The sequence below is a fragment of the Daucus carota genome, chromosome 8 (assembly GCF_001625215.2).
Source record: "Daucus carota subsp. sativus chromosome 8, DH1 v3.0, whole genome shotgun sequence".
Lineage (NCBI taxonomy): Eukaryota > Viridiplantae > Streptophyta > Magnoliopsida > Apiales > Apiaceae > Daucus > Daucus carota.
This window is the reverse complement of record NC_030388.2, coordinates 20,102,839-20,125,660: the sequence shown is the minus strand read 5'-3', so window position 1 is coordinate 20,125,660 and position 22,822 is coordinate 20,102,839. Positions and strand designations below refer to the sequence as shown.

The 22,822-nt window shown below is 33.4% G+C and overlaps 3 protein-coding genes and 1 long non-coding RNA gene across 6 annotated transcripts; 2 read left to right on the top strand and 2 right to left on the bottom strand.

Annotated features, from left to right (window-relative positions):
• Positions 1–359: 359 nt before the first annotated feature.
• LOC108198303 (feruloyl CoA ortho-hydroxylase F6H1-2) lies at positions 360–1,897 on the top strand. The gene is made up of 2 exons (XM_017366063.2): positions 360–925; positions 1,262–1,897. Exons 1-2 carry the CDS (start codon positions 438–440, stop codon positions 1,827–1,829), a joined length of 1,056 nt encoding a protein of 351 aa, XP_017221552.1. The 5' UTR covers positions 360–437; the 3' UTR covers positions 1,830–1,897.
• Positions 1,898–4,385: 2,488 nt separating this feature from the next.
• Positions 4,386–8,033, top strand: LOC108199087 (umbelliferone 6-dimethylallyltransferase, chloroplastic). The gene is made up of 12 exons (XM_017366838.2): positions 4,386–4,533; positions 4,618–4,796; positions 4,901–4,984; positions 5,077–5,151; positions 5,244–5,327; positions 5,444–5,533; positions 6,418–6,516; positions 6,601–6,696; positions 6,852–6,923; positions 7,132–7,230; positions 7,482–7,586; positions 7,802–8,033. Exons 1-12 carry the CDS (start codon positions 4,506–4,508, stop codon positions 7,841–7,843), a joined length of 1,053 nt encoding a protein of 350 aa, XP_017222327.1. The 5' UTR covers positions 4,386–4,505; the 3' UTR covers positions 7,844–8,033.
• A 7,424-nt stretch (positions 8,034–15,457) lies between these two features.
• On the bottom strand, positions 15,458–17,150 carry LOC108199747 (feruloyl CoA ortho-hydroxylase F6H1-2). Its single transcript, XM_017367700.2, has 2 exons — positions 16,557–17,150; positions 15,458–16,215 (listed from the first exon to the last, which is right to left on the bottom strand). Exons 1-2 carry the CDS (start codon positions 17,042–17,044, stop codon positions 15,648–15,650), a joined length of 1,056 nt encoding a protein of 351 aa, XP_017223189.1. The 5' UTR covers positions 17,045–17,150; the 3' UTR covers positions 15,458–15,647.
• A 2,592-nt stretch (positions 17,151–19,742) lies between these two features.
• LOC108199748 (uncharacterized) lies at positions 19,743–22,402 on the bottom strand. 3 transcript variants are annotated; one of them, XR_001802489.2, is made up of 7 exons: positions 22,089–22,401; positions 21,623–21,702; positions 21,329–21,507; positions 21,136–21,238; positions 20,833–20,905; positions 20,339–20,450; positions 19,743–20,161 (listed from the first exon to the last, which is right to left on the bottom strand). It is a non-coding gene; the product is annotated as an uncharacterized LOC108199748 (long non-coding RNA). The 3 variants fall into 3 exon arrangements; XR_010286213.1 differs by having other exon boundaries at positions 21,329–21,702; positions 22,089–22,402; XR_001802490.2 differs by lacking the exon at positions 21,329–21,507 and having other exon boundaries at positions 21,558–21,702.
• Between the last annotated feature and the right edge of the window lie 420 nt (positions 22,403–22,822).

Genomic DNA, 22,822 nt, shown 5'->3' with positions numbered 1-22,822 from the left:
CCCTCATGCATCTCCTCATATTACTATATGTGTTAGAATGCTGATCAGTCCATGCAATTTAATCATGTTAGCGGCTGAATTTTTACTTATGTTGGAGTAGAAGTCCACAGACGAATAGGAATATACTTGCACAAGAATGGCCGTCAACTTTTTCATCGGTCACATAAGAATTAAGAATCAATCATTTTTTTTCTTATTTCTTGTATTAATTATACATAGTCAAATAGATGCTTTATGTAATAAGAAATTGCAACAAGAAATTGCAACTCGACATTATAATGTTCCCTTGATACGATGCTCACGGACTCCACCGTATATAAAAACCCTTTAGTTACATGCATTTGAAGGTCGTCCCTTTCCTTAGGTTCTTCTCTGTATTTACATTCTTGAAATAGAAACTATATATTTAATAATCAAGATCCAGTCCATCAAAGTCAATGGCTCCATCTTCCGATTATGACTACAGACATTTTGCAGTAACAAAAGGGCATGGAGTAAAGGGCATCTCTGATCTCGGACTCAATACTCTTCCACAGCAATATGTTCAACCTCCTAAGGAGCGAATAGACATGAGAAAAGTCTTGAATAAAGAGTCCATCCCGGTCATCGACATGTCGAATTTGGATGATCCGAATGTGGCTCGTTACGTTGTGGATGCTGCGGAAAAGTGGGGATTCTTTCAAATTGTTAATCATGGAGTCCCGACCGAGGTTCTGGAGAATCTCATGGAAGCTACAAGGACGTTCTTTGAGTTGCCTGTAGAGGAGAAGGCTCAGTATTTGCAAGAGAACTGTCTTACAAAAAATGTTAGGTTTGGAACGAGCTTTATTCCAAAAGCAGACAAGGTTCTTGAGTGGAAAGACTACCTTAGTCTCTTCTATGTTTCGGATGACGAATCTTCTAGATATTGGCCATCTGCATGCAGGTAACATGCATGTCACGTTAACATACACTGCATTACATGCACCCGACTATAAATTAATTTCAACTGTTTTTCTTGACGCGTCTGTTTAAGAAATGCCCCATTACATGCACTTGAGTATAAATTAATTTCAACTGTTTTTCTTGACGCATCTGTTTAAGGAATGCCCCATTACATGCACTTGACTATAAACTAATGCACTCCCTCAATTTTTTTTCAAACTTTCTTCCTATCTCTATTAATTCCAAATATTTTTACTCATTCCATTCCATTCCATTCCATTCTCCCCAACCAAACACAACATAATTTCAATTGTTTTTCTTGACGTATTTGTGTCAGGAATGAAGTAATGGAATACATGAAGAAGTCGGAGTCCGTGGTCAAGTGGCTGTTAAAGGTCCTACTGCAGCCATTAGACGTCGACCTCGATTCAAAAGAATCACTTCTGATGGGTTCAAAGAGAATCAACCTGAACTACTATCCCATTTGCCCAAACCCCGAGCTGGCGGTTGGAGTAGGCCGGCATTCTGACGTCTCCACATTGACATTTCTTCTTCAAGATAGTATCGGAGGATTATACGTCCAAAAAATGGAGACAGACCATTGGATCCATGTGCCTCCTATAACTGGATCAATAGTAATAAACGTTGGAGATGCTCTTCAGATATTGAGTAATGGCAAGTACAAGAGTGTGGAGCATCGAGTTGCTGCGAATGGAGACAAAAATCGAATTTCGGTGCCAATCTTTTTCAACCCGAGACCTGATGATATCATTTGCCCCTTACCTGAGGTGTTGCAGAATGGAGAAATACCGATATACCGGCGGGTTTTGTATTCGGATTATGTGAAACATTTCTTCAGAAAATCGCATGATGGGAAGCAAACTGTTGATTTTGCAAAGATATGATTATTCTTGCAACAGTTATTGTTACACTCATCTTTTACTTATAATTTTGGGCACATTTTTATGGGAGAAGTCGGAAAATATTTAATTAGTTTCTGGAAAACAATCATATTTTTAACTTAGAAAATGTTTTCAATCAAATATTATAGACATCAATATATATATATGATAAGGAATTACCTAAATAATATACAGGTTAATTTATTGTTCGAGAACTGCTTGTTTCAGACTTATCAGAAAAAATTTAGATAAAAGAAACTGGTGGTAGACAAAAGCAATATATGTTTATGTACTAGGAAACCAGCAGACAGGGGTCGGTTATTAGTAATGGTAGAGAAAAATGGTACTTGTGACAGATCATATCTCAAGTTGTTTTGCCCCTGTAGTTAGACATTCAACTTAAGTCATCTAATATACTTGTTTACGTTGTCGTCTACCATCTGGCAAGTCTTTAGCCAGTCAACACATCAAGCAATACCTAATACTAGAAATCAACTCTCTTATTTTAATTCTTCACTAGATAATGCTTATATAGTGTTGTGAGTTGTGACATGATATGTATTGTATATATCATTATAACATTTGACGGAAAATTTATATTAGAATCATGGAATCGAAATCTAGATTTAATATCCGACAAAGAAATGAAATCTAAATTTCGTATGATCTATATTTACTCATATTTAATAAGTTAGTCAGGGGAGCAAAGATAGAAATTTACTATAAATTTTCAGTTTTCTTTGTTTGATTAGCCTCCAACCGAGAGAAGGATCGGATGACCAGCCGGTCTCTGCGCTAGTTTGTGATAATATGAGTTAAATCTGTTGAAAACTATTTATCACCAGCCAAGTTTCATGACATACCTATTAACCTCATCACATCGTTCGATGATAAAGACGTATATATGGAAATCTTTTGACCTATACCTTTGTCAACATTTTTTTTATAAAAGAGTGTACAAATAAATTATTATTCATGATCTTTGTTCATCTATGATTGGTTATTAGTTTGACTTCTATCGACACATAATTGTTTCTTTTATCTTGTACGCCGTGGGATACAAATACCTGGCTGCTGTTTAAAACGTTAAATAGGTCTTTCAACGTCCAAATTGCAACGTCTGCATCTCCAAGTCAAACTAATTATTTAAAATATATTGAGAAAAAAATTTTACGTCCGTTGTGTTTGTCTATATATTTATGCTTCTCGTAATGTAATTTTGTAATATTTGTGTCATTATTATGCTTTTGGACCATATTGTGGTCCTTGTGGAGATGTAGCAGTCTACTGTATCTCTTTTCGCCTATCGTAGTTGGCAGTTTACGGTTCCTCGTAATTGCCGACCGCAGTTTCGACATCCACGCAGACGTTAAAATTTTGAGATAATTTCTCACTTTCGATATGGGGTAATATATTTTATTATTACCGGCCTATTATCACGGTATATTTTAAACTTTGCATGCCCTGATGGCTGATACCCACCTTCATGCAGATGCACAATTTTATTACACCACTATCAAATATCAATATAGTACGTATACTAGTGACGTCTTTCAGTAAAATAGTGATGCGCAAAGAAAATTTAAGTTTTTCAGCTGTCTTGTATTTTTGTATTTAGTATAGTCTAATTGGGAGAACTAACTCGTCTATTGATCGTAGCTAGGGCTGTAAATGAGTTGATACGCTCGATAACCGCTCGGTGTTCGGTTCGAAAAAAGTTCGGTTCGAGCTTGGTTCGATTTATAAACGAGTCGATCTTTAGCATAATTTTAAGGTTCGTTTTATAAACGAGCTGAACTTGAGCACAATTGAGTTCGACTCGATAGTTCACGAACAAGTTCGAATTATGAGTTCGTGAGCTTGGCTCGTGAGCGTAGTTCATGAACATGGTTCGTGTACTTGGTTCGTGGACGTGGAAGTTTTATTAATGGATGTGGATGTGGAATTTATGAATTTATTATGATTTAAAATATTGTTAGAATTTTAATTTATTTATTTAATTAAATTAAATAACAAACAAGCTCGTAAATAAATTTATGAGCATAAGTTAGCTCGTTAGAAAAGTTTATTAAACAAGTTCGTGAACAAAATTAATGAGCAATTGGTGAGCAAAAATTCGGGAGACATGTTCGTGAGCGTGAGTTAATGAGCGGTTCGTGAGCAATATTAATATTGGCTCGATCCAAGCTCGAGCTCGAGTTCGAGTTCGCTAATTTTTTAACAAACGATACACAAGCACTCTAGAGTTCGGCTCGGCTCGGCTCATTTACACCCCTGATTGTAGCGCTGTGTAAAAAAATTTAGAAAGTTGGTAACTTATATTTTACAAATCTTTTTTTATGAAAAATAAAGTGTTAGAATATTGCTCTTTGTTATTCTTTTTTTAAAGTGTTATGTGTGAAATGCATTATTTAGTCGTTTATTCAGAAAAATTATAGCTTATTATAATGATATTATTGTTGTTAGAAACCAATCAAAGAAACAGTTAGACATAGTACTTTTTTTGTAAAATAAAATTAATTTTAACCTTATGTTCTCACTCGATTTGGTGTTGTGTATGTCTCCCTAATCGTGTGTCGTTTACTAAATCACAATGCATATACATGCATGAACCCAGAAGTGTATACAGGCAAATTTCTGACTTAATTATCCCTCTGCCCTGAAGCCGAAACTCGATCCATGAGCCAAACACATACTCTGCGAGAAGGTACTTATCTTTTCACTTAGCAAACACTGCTACATCTTTGCATTTGTCTCACGATCCAGTTCTTTTACCTTTTCTACTATACAGGCAGCAGCCTTCACAAGCGTGCAATCGCAGACCAGACTGTACAGGCTTCTGGTCCAACTTTAGAACGTGAAGTTGTATTTCGAAAAGATGGTGATCACAAAGTAACGGTACAGAGTGATTTATGGAGGAAATGGGATGTATTTTACAGGTTTTGTCGTCTGCATAGTGTTACTGGCACGGTGAGTTCTGCTCTATATCTTCTCGTTTATTTCATGCAGCTCTATACAGGGACGTATCTACGATTAGAACTTATGCGAAGATTATTTACAATTGATACCAACAGGTTACTGGGGTAATTTCGGTTTCGCTTCTGCCTTTGACTTCATTCGGAGATTTGTCACCTGCATTTTTTCTGGGTTTGCTCCAGGTTACCTAATCATGATTTTGTTTCGAATCAAAGTTGGGATTATTTGTTTACTTAATTGACGACTAAATCTTTTAGTAGTTGTCTAAATGCAGGCGGTGCTTCCGTTTGCTTTCGTGAACATCTATGTGGTTACACTCAATCAATTGCTCGATGTCGGAATTGACAAAGTGATAAATCTGTTTGAACTCGATGATTTTCACAAAGTGATATATATTTATGTGTTTTTCATAGTAAATATATTATTATTTTCATTGCTCAGATAAACAAACCCTATCTTGTTCTGGCGTCTGGAGAATATACGATGCGACAAGGAAAGGCTATTACTTCGGCATTTGGATTTATGGTTAGACATTGTTACTACCTTCTGCTTTCAATTCAAGAGTATGAGAAAATGGTGTATTTGTACAGTATACGCATAAATAAATTATTTACATTCTAAAAACAATATTTTGGCTGCAGTGCTTGGCTATGGCAATCATGTTCCGCTCCCCTCCATTACTTTATGGAATTTTTATACATTTTTTGGTTGGAACTGCATATTCGGTCGAGGTAAGCTTCACTGGATTGTTTTCTCTGTTGGCAAAACTTTAAAGTTACAAAATATCAATTTTACATAATAAATTAGTTCAATAATAAACTAATAGAGAAAAGGTTATAATACTAAAAATGTTTTCCATCAACCAAACCAACTTGATTACTAATAGAGAGTAGTTTACCGTAGAGTTAAACAGATATTGAGGCCGTTTGGGTTAGCTTAAAGAAAGTGATTTCTTACTTAAATCAAAGAAGTGGAGTAGAAGTGAGAAGTAAATAAGTTAATAAAGTTTTTGCAAAATCAGCAGAAAGTCTGAGAGAAAAACTAGCATTCTCAGTTTTTTAAAAATGCTACTGCTTATTTTCACAAAAGGGTAAAAAAAACAGAAGCCGGAAGCTTCCGGGAAACAAACACCCCCTCCAAAGGTTGAGTCCTGTTAGGTAAAATATCTATGCGTCATCCCATGTGTCATCTAAGTGGCACTTTTAAATGATATGTAAAAAAAAATACTCTCCAACCATCACCTTTTAGCAAAAACAATATAGATAATCATATTTGATTCAATAGATTTGTTGAACTAGGAAAGTTGTTATGTATAATTTTAACTTGACATAATTATACATAACCCCATTGGAGTGTTTTTCTCAACTGTTAGCAAAAAACTTGTATAAACAATTTACATAATCATTATAGCTAACAAATTTAGAAATCACCCTTGGAGATGCTCTGATAAACAAAAATAAAAACAAGTTGATTAGAGCCTTGGCTGCAGAGGGGTTAAACTCATGAATTAAAAATCTCCTGGATGATGCTTTGGTAATTTTACATATCCATGTCAACTTTTACACACCCTTGACAGTTTTGTAAAGATATCATATTGAGAATATATTTTTTGCAGCTGCCGTTGCTGAGATGGAAAACAAAGCCATTCCTTGCTGCATTAGGTATCGGCCTCCATGCATTCAATTTCCAGCTTGCTGTATTCTGTCACATTCAGGTAAAAACATGTACTGCATGAAGGGGAACTATGTAAAAGATGTGAAACACTTGTGACATATAATATATATGTGAACGCTTGCAGAAATATGTGCTTGGTAGACCATTAGTACACACCAAGTCCTTCGGCTTTGTTCTCATTTTCTTCATCTTGTTTGCAACCGTTTTGGGTGTATTCAAAGTAAGTCCTCAAGGCTCAATCAGATAAATGTTTTTTTTTCAAATATTATAATCCTTAAATTATCTTTAAATTTTACGTCCTTAAATATATTTTAATTGTTGATACAAACTTGGTTTTAACCGAATAACGTAAATGTGTTCAATGAACTGTGGCAGGACATACCAGATGTAGCAGGTGATGAAGCATTTGGCAACCAAACATACAGTGTCAGGCATGGGAAAAAGAAAGTTAGTAATATCAGCATAGTTACTAAAATCTGGTTCTTTCTGTATGTAGAAATATAGGATCAGCATCAAACCACAAATTTGGTTACAATAAATCATAAAATCTTTCAAATGTGGTTCACAAGGGGGCACCTTAGATTGTACTCCGAAGTCATTGTGTTACATGAAATTTATATTTACATACACTTGCTTCATATATTTCATTTTACAGGTCTTTTCAATTTGTATTTTCACTCTGTTTATCAACTACGCATTTGCTGTGGTGACTGGAGCATCGTTATCTTCACTTCTACTGAACAAACTTGTGACGGTAAGTTTTACTTTCAAATTCACCTGAAAATTTGAATTATATATTATAACTGTAGCTATTTTTCTTCGTTTACTTTTTTAATGTGAAGGGCATCCTGACACATGATAAATGCCTATGTAAAATCAGTTTTATATATAGCAACGTCCTTAAAAATGATTAATGCATATGCCAAAGAAGTTTTATATAGAGCAGAGTAGCAGTAATTTTCAATAATATTTGTCCATTTTTACTTAAGTTTTTCCTTATTTCAGGTAGTAGGTCATTGTACACTTGCTTCCTTGCTCTGGCGTCGAGCTAAATCCGTTAATCTTGATGATGATTCTTCTCTGGAGTCACTTTATATGTTTTTATGGAAGGTATTACACCCTCCTATTAAATATCGCCCATAAAATTTCATATCCTACTTAACTATATAAAATTAGTTAACCCATTATTACCAAAAGCTTATAGTTTTAAAAAATATAACCATGTATATTATTTAAGTTTTCATAAATAACAGCAACATTTATACTACCAGTGTTCTACATACTATGTTCATCTTATCATTCCATATTTTGAAACTTTTATGCAGTTGTTTACGGCAGAGTATGTGCTTATTCAGTTTATACGCTGACAAGAAATGCGAGTACTCTCCTTCAATAGAAAGTTGTAATTAATTTTTTCTGCTCCTTTCTTAGTAGTGACTTGCTACTTTGAAAGAATTGTTCACATTTCTGTTAGTATGAACTGTTTTCAGTATTCAAGTTGTTACAATCGTTCATACTGGCATATTTATACAATAATATATGTCTTCTTTTATAGTACATGAGTGTTGACGTTATTGTTGTTTTAGCTGATTTTCCTTTTTTCTCTTTTTACTTATTAAAGGTTTTTTCCTTTTAATTAGCCAATAGATTTCTCATCATCTTCACAATGCTCTTGTAAGAGCAAGTCCAATGCAAGATGCAAAATAGCTATAGCTATTGCTATAATTTAGCACTAAAAAGTGTTTTTTATTGTTAAAATAGAACTTCAACTCCAATTCTAGATGCATTTTGCATCCAAATAATTCCAAATTTAAGTAACTTTAGTCCCTCTCTCCTAAACTTTATTAAAAGTTCACCACTATACATACCAATTATAGTTAGTTGATGATGTGGCATGGATGCATAAATGCATCCTTGGTTTCAAATTTAGAACCAAGGATGCATATATGTATGGAGTTGAGTTTTTTAGCATTTGATTTCAAATTATAGAAATAGCACCACTTATAACATTGCATTGGACTTGCTCTAAGGAGCCAGTTTGGCTCCATTTAAAACGCCTTTACAAGAGAACTCACATTCAGTGACACAAAGTCTGTATAAAAGCTATTTTTTGTAGAGCTGCTCGCGAATAAGCTCGAGCTCGGCTTGATAAAAGCTCGGTTCGGCTCGGTTCCTTAAGAACTCGAGATCGAGCTCAAACACATAAATGTGTTTGTTAAGAAAACGAGCTCGAGCCGAGCTTTTAGTGTGTTCAGCTCGAGCTCGGCTCGAGATCGACTCGAACTCGTTCGGCTCGAGTTCGGCTCGTTAAAACTCGAAAAAATGCAATATTTTCATGATAATTTCGTAATATATATATATATATATATATATATATATATATATTATTGAACGCTGAATTCAACATATAATATATCAAATCAATCAGGAGAATATTAACTATAATATGGTACCTTCAAAACACACTTAAAATTTTATTTGGCTTGCTATTTTAAGAGGAAAGTAGCGGTTTGACCTTTATTTTCACCGGCTCGTCTCGGCTCAACTCGGCTCGTATTTGTTCGTGAACAAGCTCGTGTTCGGCTCGTTAGTTAACGAGCTCGAGCTCGAACACACTCTTTTGTTCGACAAGAAAGCTGGGCTAGGCTCGATTCGATAAGAAAAAATTTAAAGCTCGGTTCGGTCAAAACTCGGCTCGACTCGTGAACAGCCCTAATTTTTTGTTGGCAGTGGAGAACTCTTAGACAAAGCATTACCAACGGAATTTTATGTCCGTCGGCAATCTAGCAACGGAATTAGTACAGCAACTCGCCAAAACAGTTTTGTTACGTTGACTAGTATCGGGTAACTAAATTCCAACATAATGCCAACAGCATTTTGTAACATCTTGTTGTAGACACAAGACCATTAACTTTGGAGGGAATGAGTTAGGTTATGAACTTAGGCTGTAACATCCCAAGCCCGCAAGCATACCGGACCCAACAACCCACCACAGGTCGGCCCAAAAGTGCTAGCAAATTGATATACATTAGTTATTTGCTTGTGCTTATAAAGGCCCAAATACTCCTTTATCTAACCGATGTGGGATGTTACAAACTCTGATACCATTTATAACATCCCAAGCCCGCAACTAGATGCATACCGGACCCAACAACCCACCACAGGTCGGCCCAAAAGTGCTAGCAAATTGGTATACATTAGTTATTTGCTTGTGCTTATAAAGGCCCAAATACTCCTTTATCTAACCGATGTGGGATGTTACATAGGTTGTGTTCACTTCATGGAATAGAATGAGGGGAAAATGCAATGAAAAATTATATAGAAGTTTTAAGGAAAAAGAAGAAAGTATGAGATAATGGTGACACAATATGAATGTAGTTAATTTTTTTGTGAGAAAGATTGTGAAGAAACATGATATTAAAATGAAATGAGCATTTCTTCCAAAACATGTGGGTTAGAGTTATAGTTAAAATAGTAAGGTTGAAATAATTGAATGAATGAAAATTATATACATTTTCTTTGATCAACACTAATTTAGAGTATAAAATTCATTACATTCTCCCTCCATTCCATTCACACCAAGTGAACACATGCAACCTTATAATGTATAATATGATAATGGAGTCGATTCCATATAATTATAAGTTCATTATGTATCAGACCAGACCGTCAGTATAGTGGTTGACTATAATTTAAAAATAATATATTTACTAATATCTTAGATTGCTAAATATAAAATATATCACTTTAATATCATAATAAATGATGTGTAATTTTAGTACAAGGCTAAATAGGTTCAACAAATATAGCCATTTGTAGGACTTCACTATAATTATACACAAGGGAAGAAATATGATTAGAGTGTGATATTTTCAAATCTATATTGATTCTGAGAGAACTACAATTATTTTTACTTTCTACGAAATATTTACAACTTCTTAAAATTTCAAAACTCCAATTCACCGTCTATAATGACATATTTTGTAAGTTGTATAATATTATTTGATGAACTAATTAATTTCGAATTCATAATTATTAAGATATTTTACGTAGTCGTATAATTTATTATAAACAGTTTTCTTAAACTAAAATAAATATTTTTATTAATAAAAAATTTAAGAGGACAAGTTACGGAAACTGGCGTAGCTAGGTACACGAGCCAACTATGCTCTTCCCGGGTAATATCCTAATCCATTTAATTTTATCGGATTCGGATCGGATCAGATCAGGAGTCGGATATTTTACAAGTCAATTCATATCCGGTCCATTCGGATCATGGATAATCGGATCGGATCTCCGATCCACTAAAATTTACGAAATATATTTTTTCACCGTGGACAATGTTTTAACCTTTCACAAAGAAAAAAAGTGATATTTTCTAGCTATATTAATTCATGAGTTTTAACATAACAAGAACAAAAAAGAACTAATAAAGCAGTAAAGTAAAGTCTGCAATTTCATGTTATTAAAAAAAATGTAACTGAAAAACTTTGTTGGTTGTTCCTATAAAAAAACCTTTAACATATAATGTATTAAGTGAATAGAAAAATTATAAATAAGTTGCTTAATATTTTTGGAGGAAGCAAATTATGATCTGCTCCTCTATTCAATAAGGATTAACATCAATAAATATGTCATAAATACAAAACTAAGTGATTAAGGAGGTGTTAAGTGGAAGAGTTTAGCTCTCATGTGTTATACTCACTCTACATAAGAAATGAGTGATTATTAGATTAACCAGATAATAAGAGTGAGAGTCGGGTCAAGGCTTAGAAGGGGCTGATGAGTTATAAGAAAATATGATATAGGGTTCTGTCTTGAAATTTTTATTTTGTATGTAATATATTAATATAATATAATATATTATAAGAAAATATAACATAAAATATATAATATAGTTAAGCATGAATCGGATCGGGATCGTTAACAGATCGGATTTGACCATATCCATATCCATTCTTTATCGGATTGGATTATTATCGGATCGGATTATTAGCAGATTAGATTATTTTAATAAAAATTCATATCTATTTATTTAAACACGGATCAGATTGGATCGGATATCTAATCCATTTACGGGCCTAGCGAGATACACGAGCCAACTATGCTCTTCCGGGGCGGTGGGAGTAGTATTAACTTAATACTATTAAGTAGTAGTAAACAACAAGCATGTGGACTTTCAAATAGCAATTCAAAAGGACATAAAATAAGACGGGTGTTGGCCTATCGAGACTTAAAATATCGACACAATCTTTCGCAATCTTTTTCACGATGCAATTTGGATTATCGACAAAGCATCTATCTGCAATCTGCATCACGTGGTAGGCAGTGATTTAATATTTAGTTTTGGTGATCACCGATGACCTGACCACTGACCAGTTCAGTGTAGATAATCAATGGCCAGATTACAACATGATTTTTTTTTTACAGACAGATTACAACATGATTAGTACTCTGATATCTTCAATAATTCGTGTTGTCGAAGTTGGAAATCAAAATTAATAGATGAAGCCATGAAATAATGATTAATAAAACATTATTTGAATTGATCGTACATTAATCATAAATTAATCAAAAATTTAATTACGAAACAAGTATTGATTGGTCATTAATCAATAATTAATGGTCATTACCGATTTAAAAAACAGAGCGTAATAATAAAGAGGTAAGGTGATCAGGATTTACTGTGCTTGTTGAATGTGATTTAATTATATATGTTTTTTTTTTCAATGCTCTTAAAAAACATAATTTGATAACTTATTTTCAAAATTTTCTTTTTCTGAATAAAAATATAACATTCAAACTTTTATACAGAAAAGAAAAATTTTAAAAATAAGTATGAGAGTATTAAAGTTCGTGCCACGTCCATATAACTCAGGCGGACGGAGGGAGTACTGGTTCTTTTGTCTGTTTCTGATTTATAATCCGAACCGTTACATAAATAATGATTTTTTCTTTTAAGATGAGTCCAGTCATGCAGAACTTCCGAGAAATAGCAACAAGACATACGCTGAGGCGCCAAGGTACAATCTACTTATATTTCACACAAAATTTTGTCTTGCACTAAGCCAGGGGTCTCACGGAAACAGCCTCCTTACTCTAAATGAATAGGGGCATGGTCTGGTACAGTTTACCCTCCCAAACCCTGCTCGGGATATACTGAGTTTGTTTGGTTTGGTTTGGTTTGGTTTACATACGCTGAAGCGCCAAGCACGTGGAAGTATAAAATGAAAGTATGATCAATCTTTTCGTCCTTTCGGTAATATTTTTTAGTTTTATAATCAAGTCCGAACAAAATTATCAGAAAAGAGGACGTCCAGACAGGTCAATCGTCAATGATATCGACAAACGATTAATTTACGCAGGGGATGGTCCATGAGTGATTGAGTATGGAGGGAATCCGAATGAGCTGTACATTAAGGAAGATGATTGGGAATTTAAGTAATATGGGCACAGAAAATGAGTTGATATTCAAATGAGTATTATTGGAAATGTGCGTGATATGGGTATACAAAATGAGTTTGATGTTCAAGTGTACTCTTGCTTGTCTCATTTAGAAATCGTTTAATAATTTACACGCAATTTTAACAGTGATTGACACCTTGCACTCATTATATTTAGACGCTTTTTCAATTTGATTTCAAATAATTTTTTTTAAGTATGCATCCTAAAGTTTGAAAAGCGTTTCGCTTTGCACCCTTTTGACCACTCTCCGTTTGAAAATACGATAATTATAAAAAGTTTTAGAATGGTCGATTCAGTATATTTGGTCGTGTTTAAAGGACAAAACTGGCATGACAAACGGTCGATTTTCTTTGATATAAGAACTAAGGGAGAGCATGGCCGGTTCGGGTCGGGTTTTGGACAAAACTGAAACCGCAATTATATTTCTTCGGGTTTTAAAATCGAAAACCGCAACCGCCGGTTCGGATTAGGTTTCGGTTTCGGTTAAAAAACTCTGATTCGGTTATAATCGGCTCGGTTTCGGTTTCAAACCGATAAATATAAAATGTAAAAAAAATATACAAGTAAGATAAATTAATACACGCAATTCATACATAGAGTAATTAATACAAGAGTGTAGTTCAGCACAAATAATATGAGTATATTTTAGGTTCAAACTCCTAGCAGTGAGTCTAAATTGTCTCTCACAAAAGATTCTACTAACAGCCTGCAGAAAAAGATTTTCTGCATATCCATCGCAACATGTAAATGCAACAAGCATCAGGAAGACAGGAACCACAACATCAGAATGCAGACAATTAGCAAGGCATTGAGTGAAGTTCTCAACAACTATAGCAACTGGATAATAAAAAATTGCTCACCCAGATATATAGGATTGCACTTTTCATATCAAAAATTCAAGTACAGAGCCTAGCAGATTCAAAGCTAAAATCTGTATGGCAGCTTATTATTGATTTGCACATATTTTTTTAAAAAAATTTACATAAGTTTATACTTTATTATATAGATTATAAAAATTATATAAAATAATATTTAATTATTTTTTTAATAATCGGTTCGGTTTTTTCCGGTTCAGTTTTGCAATATAACCGGAACCGAACCAATTAAAACGGTTCGGTTTAGTTTTTTCGGTTTCGGTTTTTGACGGTTTGGTTTTACCCGATTTTTTCAGGTTTCGGTTTCGATTCAGTTTAAAATTGATTTTTTGCTCACCCCTAATAAGAACTACCCAGCAAAGGGCCCAATAGTGCCACCCGAAATAATTACTTTTAGACTCGTCGATTAAGTCTATTTAATCGTGGTTAAGGAACAAAACTAACCAGACAAACAATCGATTTTATTTGGTATAAAAACTAACAAAAACCCAACAGTACTGCATGAAAAGGGATTGTCGTGTGTAAACCGACCCATATTACGGAAGTACCACAAATCACTAATTTTCAGAGATTGCTTGAAAAATAATTACTGTTTGAACGTCTGAGTTTGAAAAATCCTACTACGGAAGTACCACAAACCACTACAACAAAAACAAGCTTTTTACGACGGATTTTCAACACAACATCTGTCATAAATGGGGGCAATTATGACGGAAACTTTCCATCGTTTTTGAGGTCCAAATTTCATCAGAAGTTCAACTTTGTGTCCTAAACTTCTGACGAAAAAACCGTCGTATGTATAAGCGAGTTCTACAAACCAATTTTCCAGGAAAAAAGAAACGAAGAAATTATTCCCTCGTAAATTTCTTCCGTTTTATGACAAAAAAACCGTCGTATGTATGCATATGAGGCCACGTCCACCAAATTTGTAGAAAGGAATTTACGACGAGGATTCCGTCGTTAATGACTCCTTACAACGGATTATTTTGAGATGCCTTAAACTTTTGACTAATAATTTTGTCATAAGTTAATATTTTCTGAATTTTGAATTCTGTTGTATCCCTGTAATTTAAAGAATACGGGTGTTAAAGTTGAAAAATGAAATAAAAAATATTTTTTGAATTTTGAATTCTGTTGTATTCCTGTAATTTAAAGAATACGGGTGTTAAAGTTGAAAAATGAAATCAAAAATATTTCAAGCGATCCAAATTCTACCAATATTCAAGAAAGCAATAATATGACAATTGACCTTATCCTATAAAACCATTATTAGACCCGTGTTATCATATAAAATCATTATTAGACTTGTGTTCACAAATCCTAATAGCACAAACTGAGATTAAAAGACGGGCATCCGAGCTATCTATGTCGCATAACATACATATCTAATTTGTAAATCCCTAACAGATAATCGATATTCTTTCTATGGTGGAAGATGACCTCTTACCATAATTAACACCGGCTCAGATTTGAAGCAGGTTTCCCAAATTCACAAAATATCGATAAAATCATTCTTAATAAATCCAACATCGAAAAAACCAAAACATAACGAAGCACTTCAAAAAGAGATAATTATCAAATGAAAAATTCATCAGACATATCATTCAATCCGGGAAGATATTGTACTGCAAATGAGTAAGATATTAAACTGCTAATGATCGAATCGATAAATCAAATATTTAAAACTGAACCAAATATATCATCAGAAATTTTGAGGAATAAACCCCTAATCTCCTAATAATATATCTTTTCTTTTATTCCTGTAGCCTTGGGTTTTCCATGCTACCAAATTTACCCACCTACCAATAAGCAAAACTCAAATGTTTAACATTTATATCTTTGCGAATTCAAGAGTTTGCTTCCCATCGTGCGATTTTCTGAAGAAATGTTTCACATAATCTGAATACAAGACGCTCTTGTATATTGCTTTTTCTCCATTCTTCAGCACCTCAGGTAGGGGACCAATAATATCATGTGGTCTCGGGTTAAAAAAGATTGGCACCGAAATTCTATTATTGCTTCCATTGGCCGCAACACGATGCTCAGCACTCTTGTATTTTCCATTACTGAAGATCTGAAGAGCATCACCAACGTTTATTACAATTGATCCATCAACAGGAGGCACATAGATCCAATGGTCTGTCTCCATTTTTTGAACGTATAATCCTCCGACGCTGTCTTGAAGGAGAAATGTCAGTGTGGAGACGTCAGAGTGGCGGCCTACTCCAATGGTCAGCTCAGGGTTCGGACAAATGGGATAGTAGTTGAGGTTGATTCTCTGTGAACCCATTAGGAGTGATTCTTTTGAGTTGAGGTCCACATTCAGCCTCTGCAGTAGGATCTTTAAGAGCTTCTCAACGACAATCTCAGACTTTTTCTTAAACTCCATTACCTCGTTCCTAGAACAAAAACATGGAAAAAACTTGTTAGAATATTTAAAATTTTAGTGCATGCATTGATCTATATATAATTTTTTTTTTCTGGAGAACAAAATACAAATAATGTATGCTGAGCGCGATTGAATAGCCCAAGTAGTGAGTTTATATCTATTGCTGGCGGACACCCAGACTCGACTTTGGCTCACCCATAAGTACTAATATGTAAAGCATTTAAGTCTAAAATTGTAAAAAATAAAAATAATAATGCAAGTTGAATGGTTAACTAGTTAATAACTTAAGCAAGTGTGTCTATTTCAGTCACCCAGCTGATACTGGGAGAACATAATATATATCTATGTTACCTGCATGCAGATGGCCAATAGTTAGAAGATTCTTCCTCCGAAACATACAAAAGACTGAGGTAATCCTTCCATTCGAGAACCTTGTCCGCCTTCGGAAGAAAGCTTGTTCCAAACCTAACATTTTTGGTAGGAGAGTTCTCTTGCAAATACTTGATCTTTTCCCCCACCGGCAACTCAAAGAATCTCCTTGTAGCTTCCATAGCATTCTCGAGAACTTCCATGGGAACTCCATGATTCACAATTTGAAAGAATCCCCACTTTTCAGCAGCATTTGCAATGGAATGAGCCACTTCAGGATCATCCAAATTCGAAATGTCTATTACAGGTATGGACTCCTTATCCAAGACTTTTCGCATGTCTATTCTTTCCTCTGATGGTTGGATATATTGCTCGGGTAAGGCTTTAAGCCCGAGATCAGATATACCCTTTACACCATACCCTTTTGTGACAGCAAAATCTCTGTACTTATCACAGGAAGATGGAGCCATTGATCAGAGTGATGGATATATGGATCTTGATTATTGAACTTTATAGAGGGAGGACAGAGAGGAAGAGGATGTCACAGTGATGGGTATATCTCGTTTTTATGCACCGTCTTGTCTGCAAACAGATATATTATATCAAGCTGTGTGTTTGACTGTTTGGGTAGATACATTGGAATCCAATCGATAAAAAGAATTGTAAATAACAGAGAAAGGAGGGAAATTTTGAAAATTATTATTATAAGATTTAATGAAAATATGGAATACATGAGAGAATGAAACATTGGTGCTACCGGTAATAAAAAGGTTTACGAAATAAAACGAGAAAACAATGATATTTATAAATAATTATTTTTCACAGTTCAAATTTTATTATCTTTTTTCCAATTAGTTTTATCCACCCAAACATAATATTACCCAAATGACATCTTTGCCCAAATGTATCTCTAATGTATCTTTGATATTTTTCTAATGTGTGGTCATGGGCACATGCAGAATTTTATAAGTTTGACTCATTTTTATTGGCATAGACCGTTGCTTATACAACTATCACATCAATCAAAATCTCCCAAACCAAAAAAATTCGTGCTCGGCATGCCCCAATGGGCACACTAGACAAACCTAATACTAAAAGCTTAGAATGTAATTAAAAATACTACATTAACTTAAAAATATTACAAATCCTCCGATAAAATATGAAATTTATAATTTAAATAGGTTGTATTAATACAAACCAAAGCCTCCAAACCAAATATCTAATAAGCCTAATTACCCACTCCAGATGTTTCTATCCCTATTTTTATTTATTTATTTTATATAAGGTATGCAAATAAAGTATTATAAATATTATAAATAAGTATTATAAATATATATATATATATATATTTATTTATTTATTTATATATATATGTGTATATATATATATATATAAAAGTCGGATCGGATTTTTCTCAGATCGGATCGTATTAAATCTATATCCTATATATAACGAATCGGATTATTTCTGGATCAAAACCTTTTCAGATTAAATTTATTTTAGATGATCCATATCCGCTACGTTAGCTCCTAGATCGGATTGGGTCGCGGATATCCCTTCCATTGACCCCCTTACAAATATAGAATCATGACACTGAACTTTAACTTAAACAAAGAAAACTTCTTTGGTTCCAAAAAAAAAACCAAATAAAATATCTTGGATCTACTGATATGGAGCTTTTAAACTGTTTTCTTTTTAAAATATATTCAAGATCGATATTTCAATTCGTACACACAGTATAGAAAATAATGTTTATGATATTGATTATAAAATATATGAATAATTATTTAATTAGAATTAAATTATTTAAAATATCTAAATAGTTATAATTATTTATTTCGAATGTGAGAATAAATATTGTCTTTTATAATAAAATTAATTATAAATTCATTCGGGATAAAAAAATATATTAAATGTTGAAAATTTTTAAATAAATAATAAAATAAAATAAAAAGTGAACGATATAATATTCACATATTTTTATTTGTCTTGAGTATGATGAAATAATTATTATAAATGTTTTGTTAGTCATGATACATGAATCCCACCGCATGGGAGTAAATTATTAAATTTGAAATCTTAAAACATTTGTCGAAATTTAGTTCCATTTCAGAGGTATTTATTTTAAAATATTAATTTAATTGATATTTGATTCTGACTAAAACATATAAAAAATTAATTTAAACTAAAATATTCAAATATGAGCAATCAGTTGATTTATTTTTGACATGTTTGTTTTACAATATATCCCGTTCTCACCATGTAGGCTATATAGTGTCGACACAAACTCTAATTCTTCGAAGCAGAAATGTGTACTAACACCTAAAACTTGATATCTGTATCTATTCCTTTGCTCTCAAATAATTAGTATTTCCTAAAAACTTCTCCATTATAAATTTGAATTTTCAGATATCTATGTAGAAAAACAAATATGTAATGTGAAGTCCAATCGTATTAGAATTTGATTAAATTTTAAATTTAATTGAATAATTAAATTTCATACTTAATCAAATATTCAAAATTCAGGTCATGGTTTTTTGAAATATCATAGCAATTTTCACTTAGTCGTTGATGGATACCGCTTGATAAAATATTTATTTTTTATTCGTTGATAATCTGATTAGTTGTTGATCTTCATTTACATATACAGTTTACACTACGCCATAAGTGCTCATATGCAACGCCCAATAGTGTTGCCTTAAACCCCAAATCGTGTTGCCTTAGGCCCGAAATCGAGATATGCAACACTTTCTGGGCGTTGCATATGCGAGCCTTGCCTTTGACCTATAAGGCAACGCTTATGGCTATCTAATGCAACACCAAAAATGTATTGCATTATACTTATAATGCAACACCACCATTTAATAAAGGCAACATCTACCGGTGTTGCCACTAAAGATGGACACATAGCAGAGGTGGGTCCCACTCTATCTGCCACGTCACCTGGGTTCCACCTCACACGTCACCTGACACATGAGCTGGGTCCACTTGCCACGTCATTGATGAGTCACTTGCCACGTCATGTGTGGGTCCCACATGAGCCAAATATTTAGTGGGTCCCACGTATCTTTTGCAACACCATATTTTCAATATACAACACTAGATTATTTATATTTGCAACACTGATAGATTAAATATGAAACACTAAATAAATAGAAATTGCAACACTAAAAAAAGTAAAATGCAACACTTTCAATAAAAATTTGACAATATCTGTCTTGTACATTCATAAATCCCTTCCTAAACAAGAAAACTACAAAGCAACCCAATCATAATTTCTAACTAGAACATCAAAACAACTAAAATAAAGTTTACATGTAAGTGTTGGGTGCTAAGTGATAATTTCATTTCTATTGAAGAATGCAAAGGCATTGGAGTTACGTAAATGATGTTATTATCCACTTTTTTGCAGGGGGTAGAGTCCTCTTTCTCTTGATAGAAGCAGGACTTTCTACTTCATTATTCGTTCCGTACATTGTCTTCTATGCCAGGCTGATCAGCTCTTTATAAATGTCAGGACTATTATTCACCCATCCAAGAATCAAGATTCGTAGACCCACGTACAGGTATTATAACACTCTGATCCTCTGAACATAGCAGTAGCAAGAATCACAATTAAGTTTCAGATATAACATTCTACCCTGAACGAACTATTGGCCTGAAAAGACTCTTCGTATGTGAACTAGACATTTAAAACATCAATCATTTACACAAAGGAGAGATATATGTTCATGCAATGACAATGGTGACAAAGTTTCCCTCACCTTCCTATAAAACACCAAGGCCTTGCATTTAAAGCACAAGATAGTTGAGCGGAAAAGTCACCTACATCTGCATAATGCCCATGGATGGCAACTAGCTTGACTGGATTACCACCTACGAGACGAGACACATATCAGCCATTATCCTCCAAAAGAATATAAATAAGGTCAAATAGATTATTTACTGATTCTAATGTCTTAAGACTTAAATCATTATAATTCTTTACGTATGTATTCATCAATCTTTTAAGCTCTTGATACCAAAAAATTACCTGTCTGCCAGTATCGGAATCACGACCAAGTTCATTATTATATGCTTACTTGTGTTTTGAGTTTAAAGATATTATAACCTTTTTTTCTAATGTAAAAAAATCATAAATGTAAAAAACATTTATGAGTACTCATAAACTTATAAGTTCAGTACTCATAAATGTATTGAACTTCATTATTATATGCTTAAGATAATGTAAAAAAACTCATATATGAAGATAACTCACAAGGTCATGCATTTTTCCGGGTAGAACACCAGTCTTCTCTTGAATCCAAAAGCATTTTCTCCTTATTTTCAACCTTCCATACAGTTGTGAGTGGGATTAGTTTAGAGAGCAAATAGATCAAATGTCAAAATTACACTGAATCATATATCATATACACTTGAACCAGAATCAATGCACAACATAGAAATCTGTAGAGTATTGTTTAACCAGATGCATCAAACTTGTAATGGCATCTTGCTTCTCAAATATATATTCAAAAAGTTAAAAAAAAACTAAGATTTTAAAAAATTGTTCTTAGCATACATTTAAGAGCAAGTGTCACTCCATCACATACACTTTCTCTTTGCCCTGTAGACTGTAGTAAAGCCACCTGCAGACTTGGTTGTATTCCCGACTGCTCCAAAACCTGAAATAATTACAAACATTGCTAATTAATATAGTGCAGAGTAAGGAAATATATCTAGTGACTATCGGATATAGTTAAATATAGATCCACCATATTTATTTGATCATCGTAAATGCTGTAAAAATCTGCGTCCGCATTTTCTTGTCTTGGTATTATCATAATCCGGTCAGCCTCATCCATAGCAAACAATACCGTCAACTTCATTAGTTTCTTGAGCAATAATAAGGTTCTGAATCTTTACAACATTTACAGATACAACAGTGCTAAGCCTGAAGAGTTTCATGGGAATACAAAAACAATTATTAAAAAAACTGATGACCTGAGAAACAGAAAAGCAGCAGCACAGAGATTCTTATAATCTGTGATGTCAATATTCTTTGAAACCTGGCACACTTTAGTCGTATATCTTCTACCACTTCTTCAAGTTCTAACTCAGAAATTAATAAGATGTACTGTGGATCAATCTGCAAGAAAATAGAAATCATAAGCGAATGAAGACCTATAAACTAACCACACTAGCCGGAAGCAAGGAACTACAATGCCCAAAAGAATATAAGGAAAACCAAAAAGAATTATGGCAGAAAGACCTACTGATTAAACTTTAAACACATCAAGACATGTTTGACTCCCAAACATTAACATAAAAACTTCAAAACATCTTTTGCAGTACAAGAAAACAGAAACGCATACATTACAAGCAGGCACGCAATGAAACTCAAGTCATACAGATCTAGCTTCTTATCCAAAAAGTCTCCTCCACCAGAAATATCAAGTCACGATATAAATCAAAAAAGCGAAAATATCAATTACAATATACAAAATCTTAAGTAGTCGAGGATAAAGAAGTTACCAATCAAAGCCCTATATATCGCGATGTCCTAATTGAGAACTTTAAGAACCCTAATCGAGATAACTGAACTTGACTTGAACTTGAACCGAGAACAAAACCCCAATCGAGAAGTTAACAAAATCCCCTAATCGAGAACACCAAAACCCTAATTAAAGATGTCATATGCTGCGATGTTGAGATATTATGTTTTGATAGGAAATGGAGTTCGGAACTGTGATGTGAGAGAGGTTAGAGGTGAGCGCAATTGTGAAAGGTCAGAGGTGAGCGGACTGTGAGAGGTTCGATTGTGTCTGAAATGTGAGATGGGGGGAGTTTTACCCGCTTAACATTTTCATTACTCTGAGCCCGCTCCCTTCAAAAAATTCAATATTTGGTTTTAATTTTTTAATGTAAATTATAAATAATATATGTGAGAAAGACTTACTTCTACTTAAATTATTTATTAATAAAATATTTCAAATATTTATTATTTATATATTTTATTTTAGATTTTTAATTTAAATTAAATGATATATGTGAGAAATACTTACTTTAAATTAAATTAAAAATTAATACAATAATTCACATCTTATACTATTGAATTCGTATTCAGGACAACACTGATTAATTGGACTACCTTCTTGGACCGCTTTGACTATTATAAACTCACACTTTCTAAATATGGAAATTTTTGAAAAAAGTTTCTTATTACTAAATTTGATAGATATTAACATCCGTACGGTTGGATCGTCAAG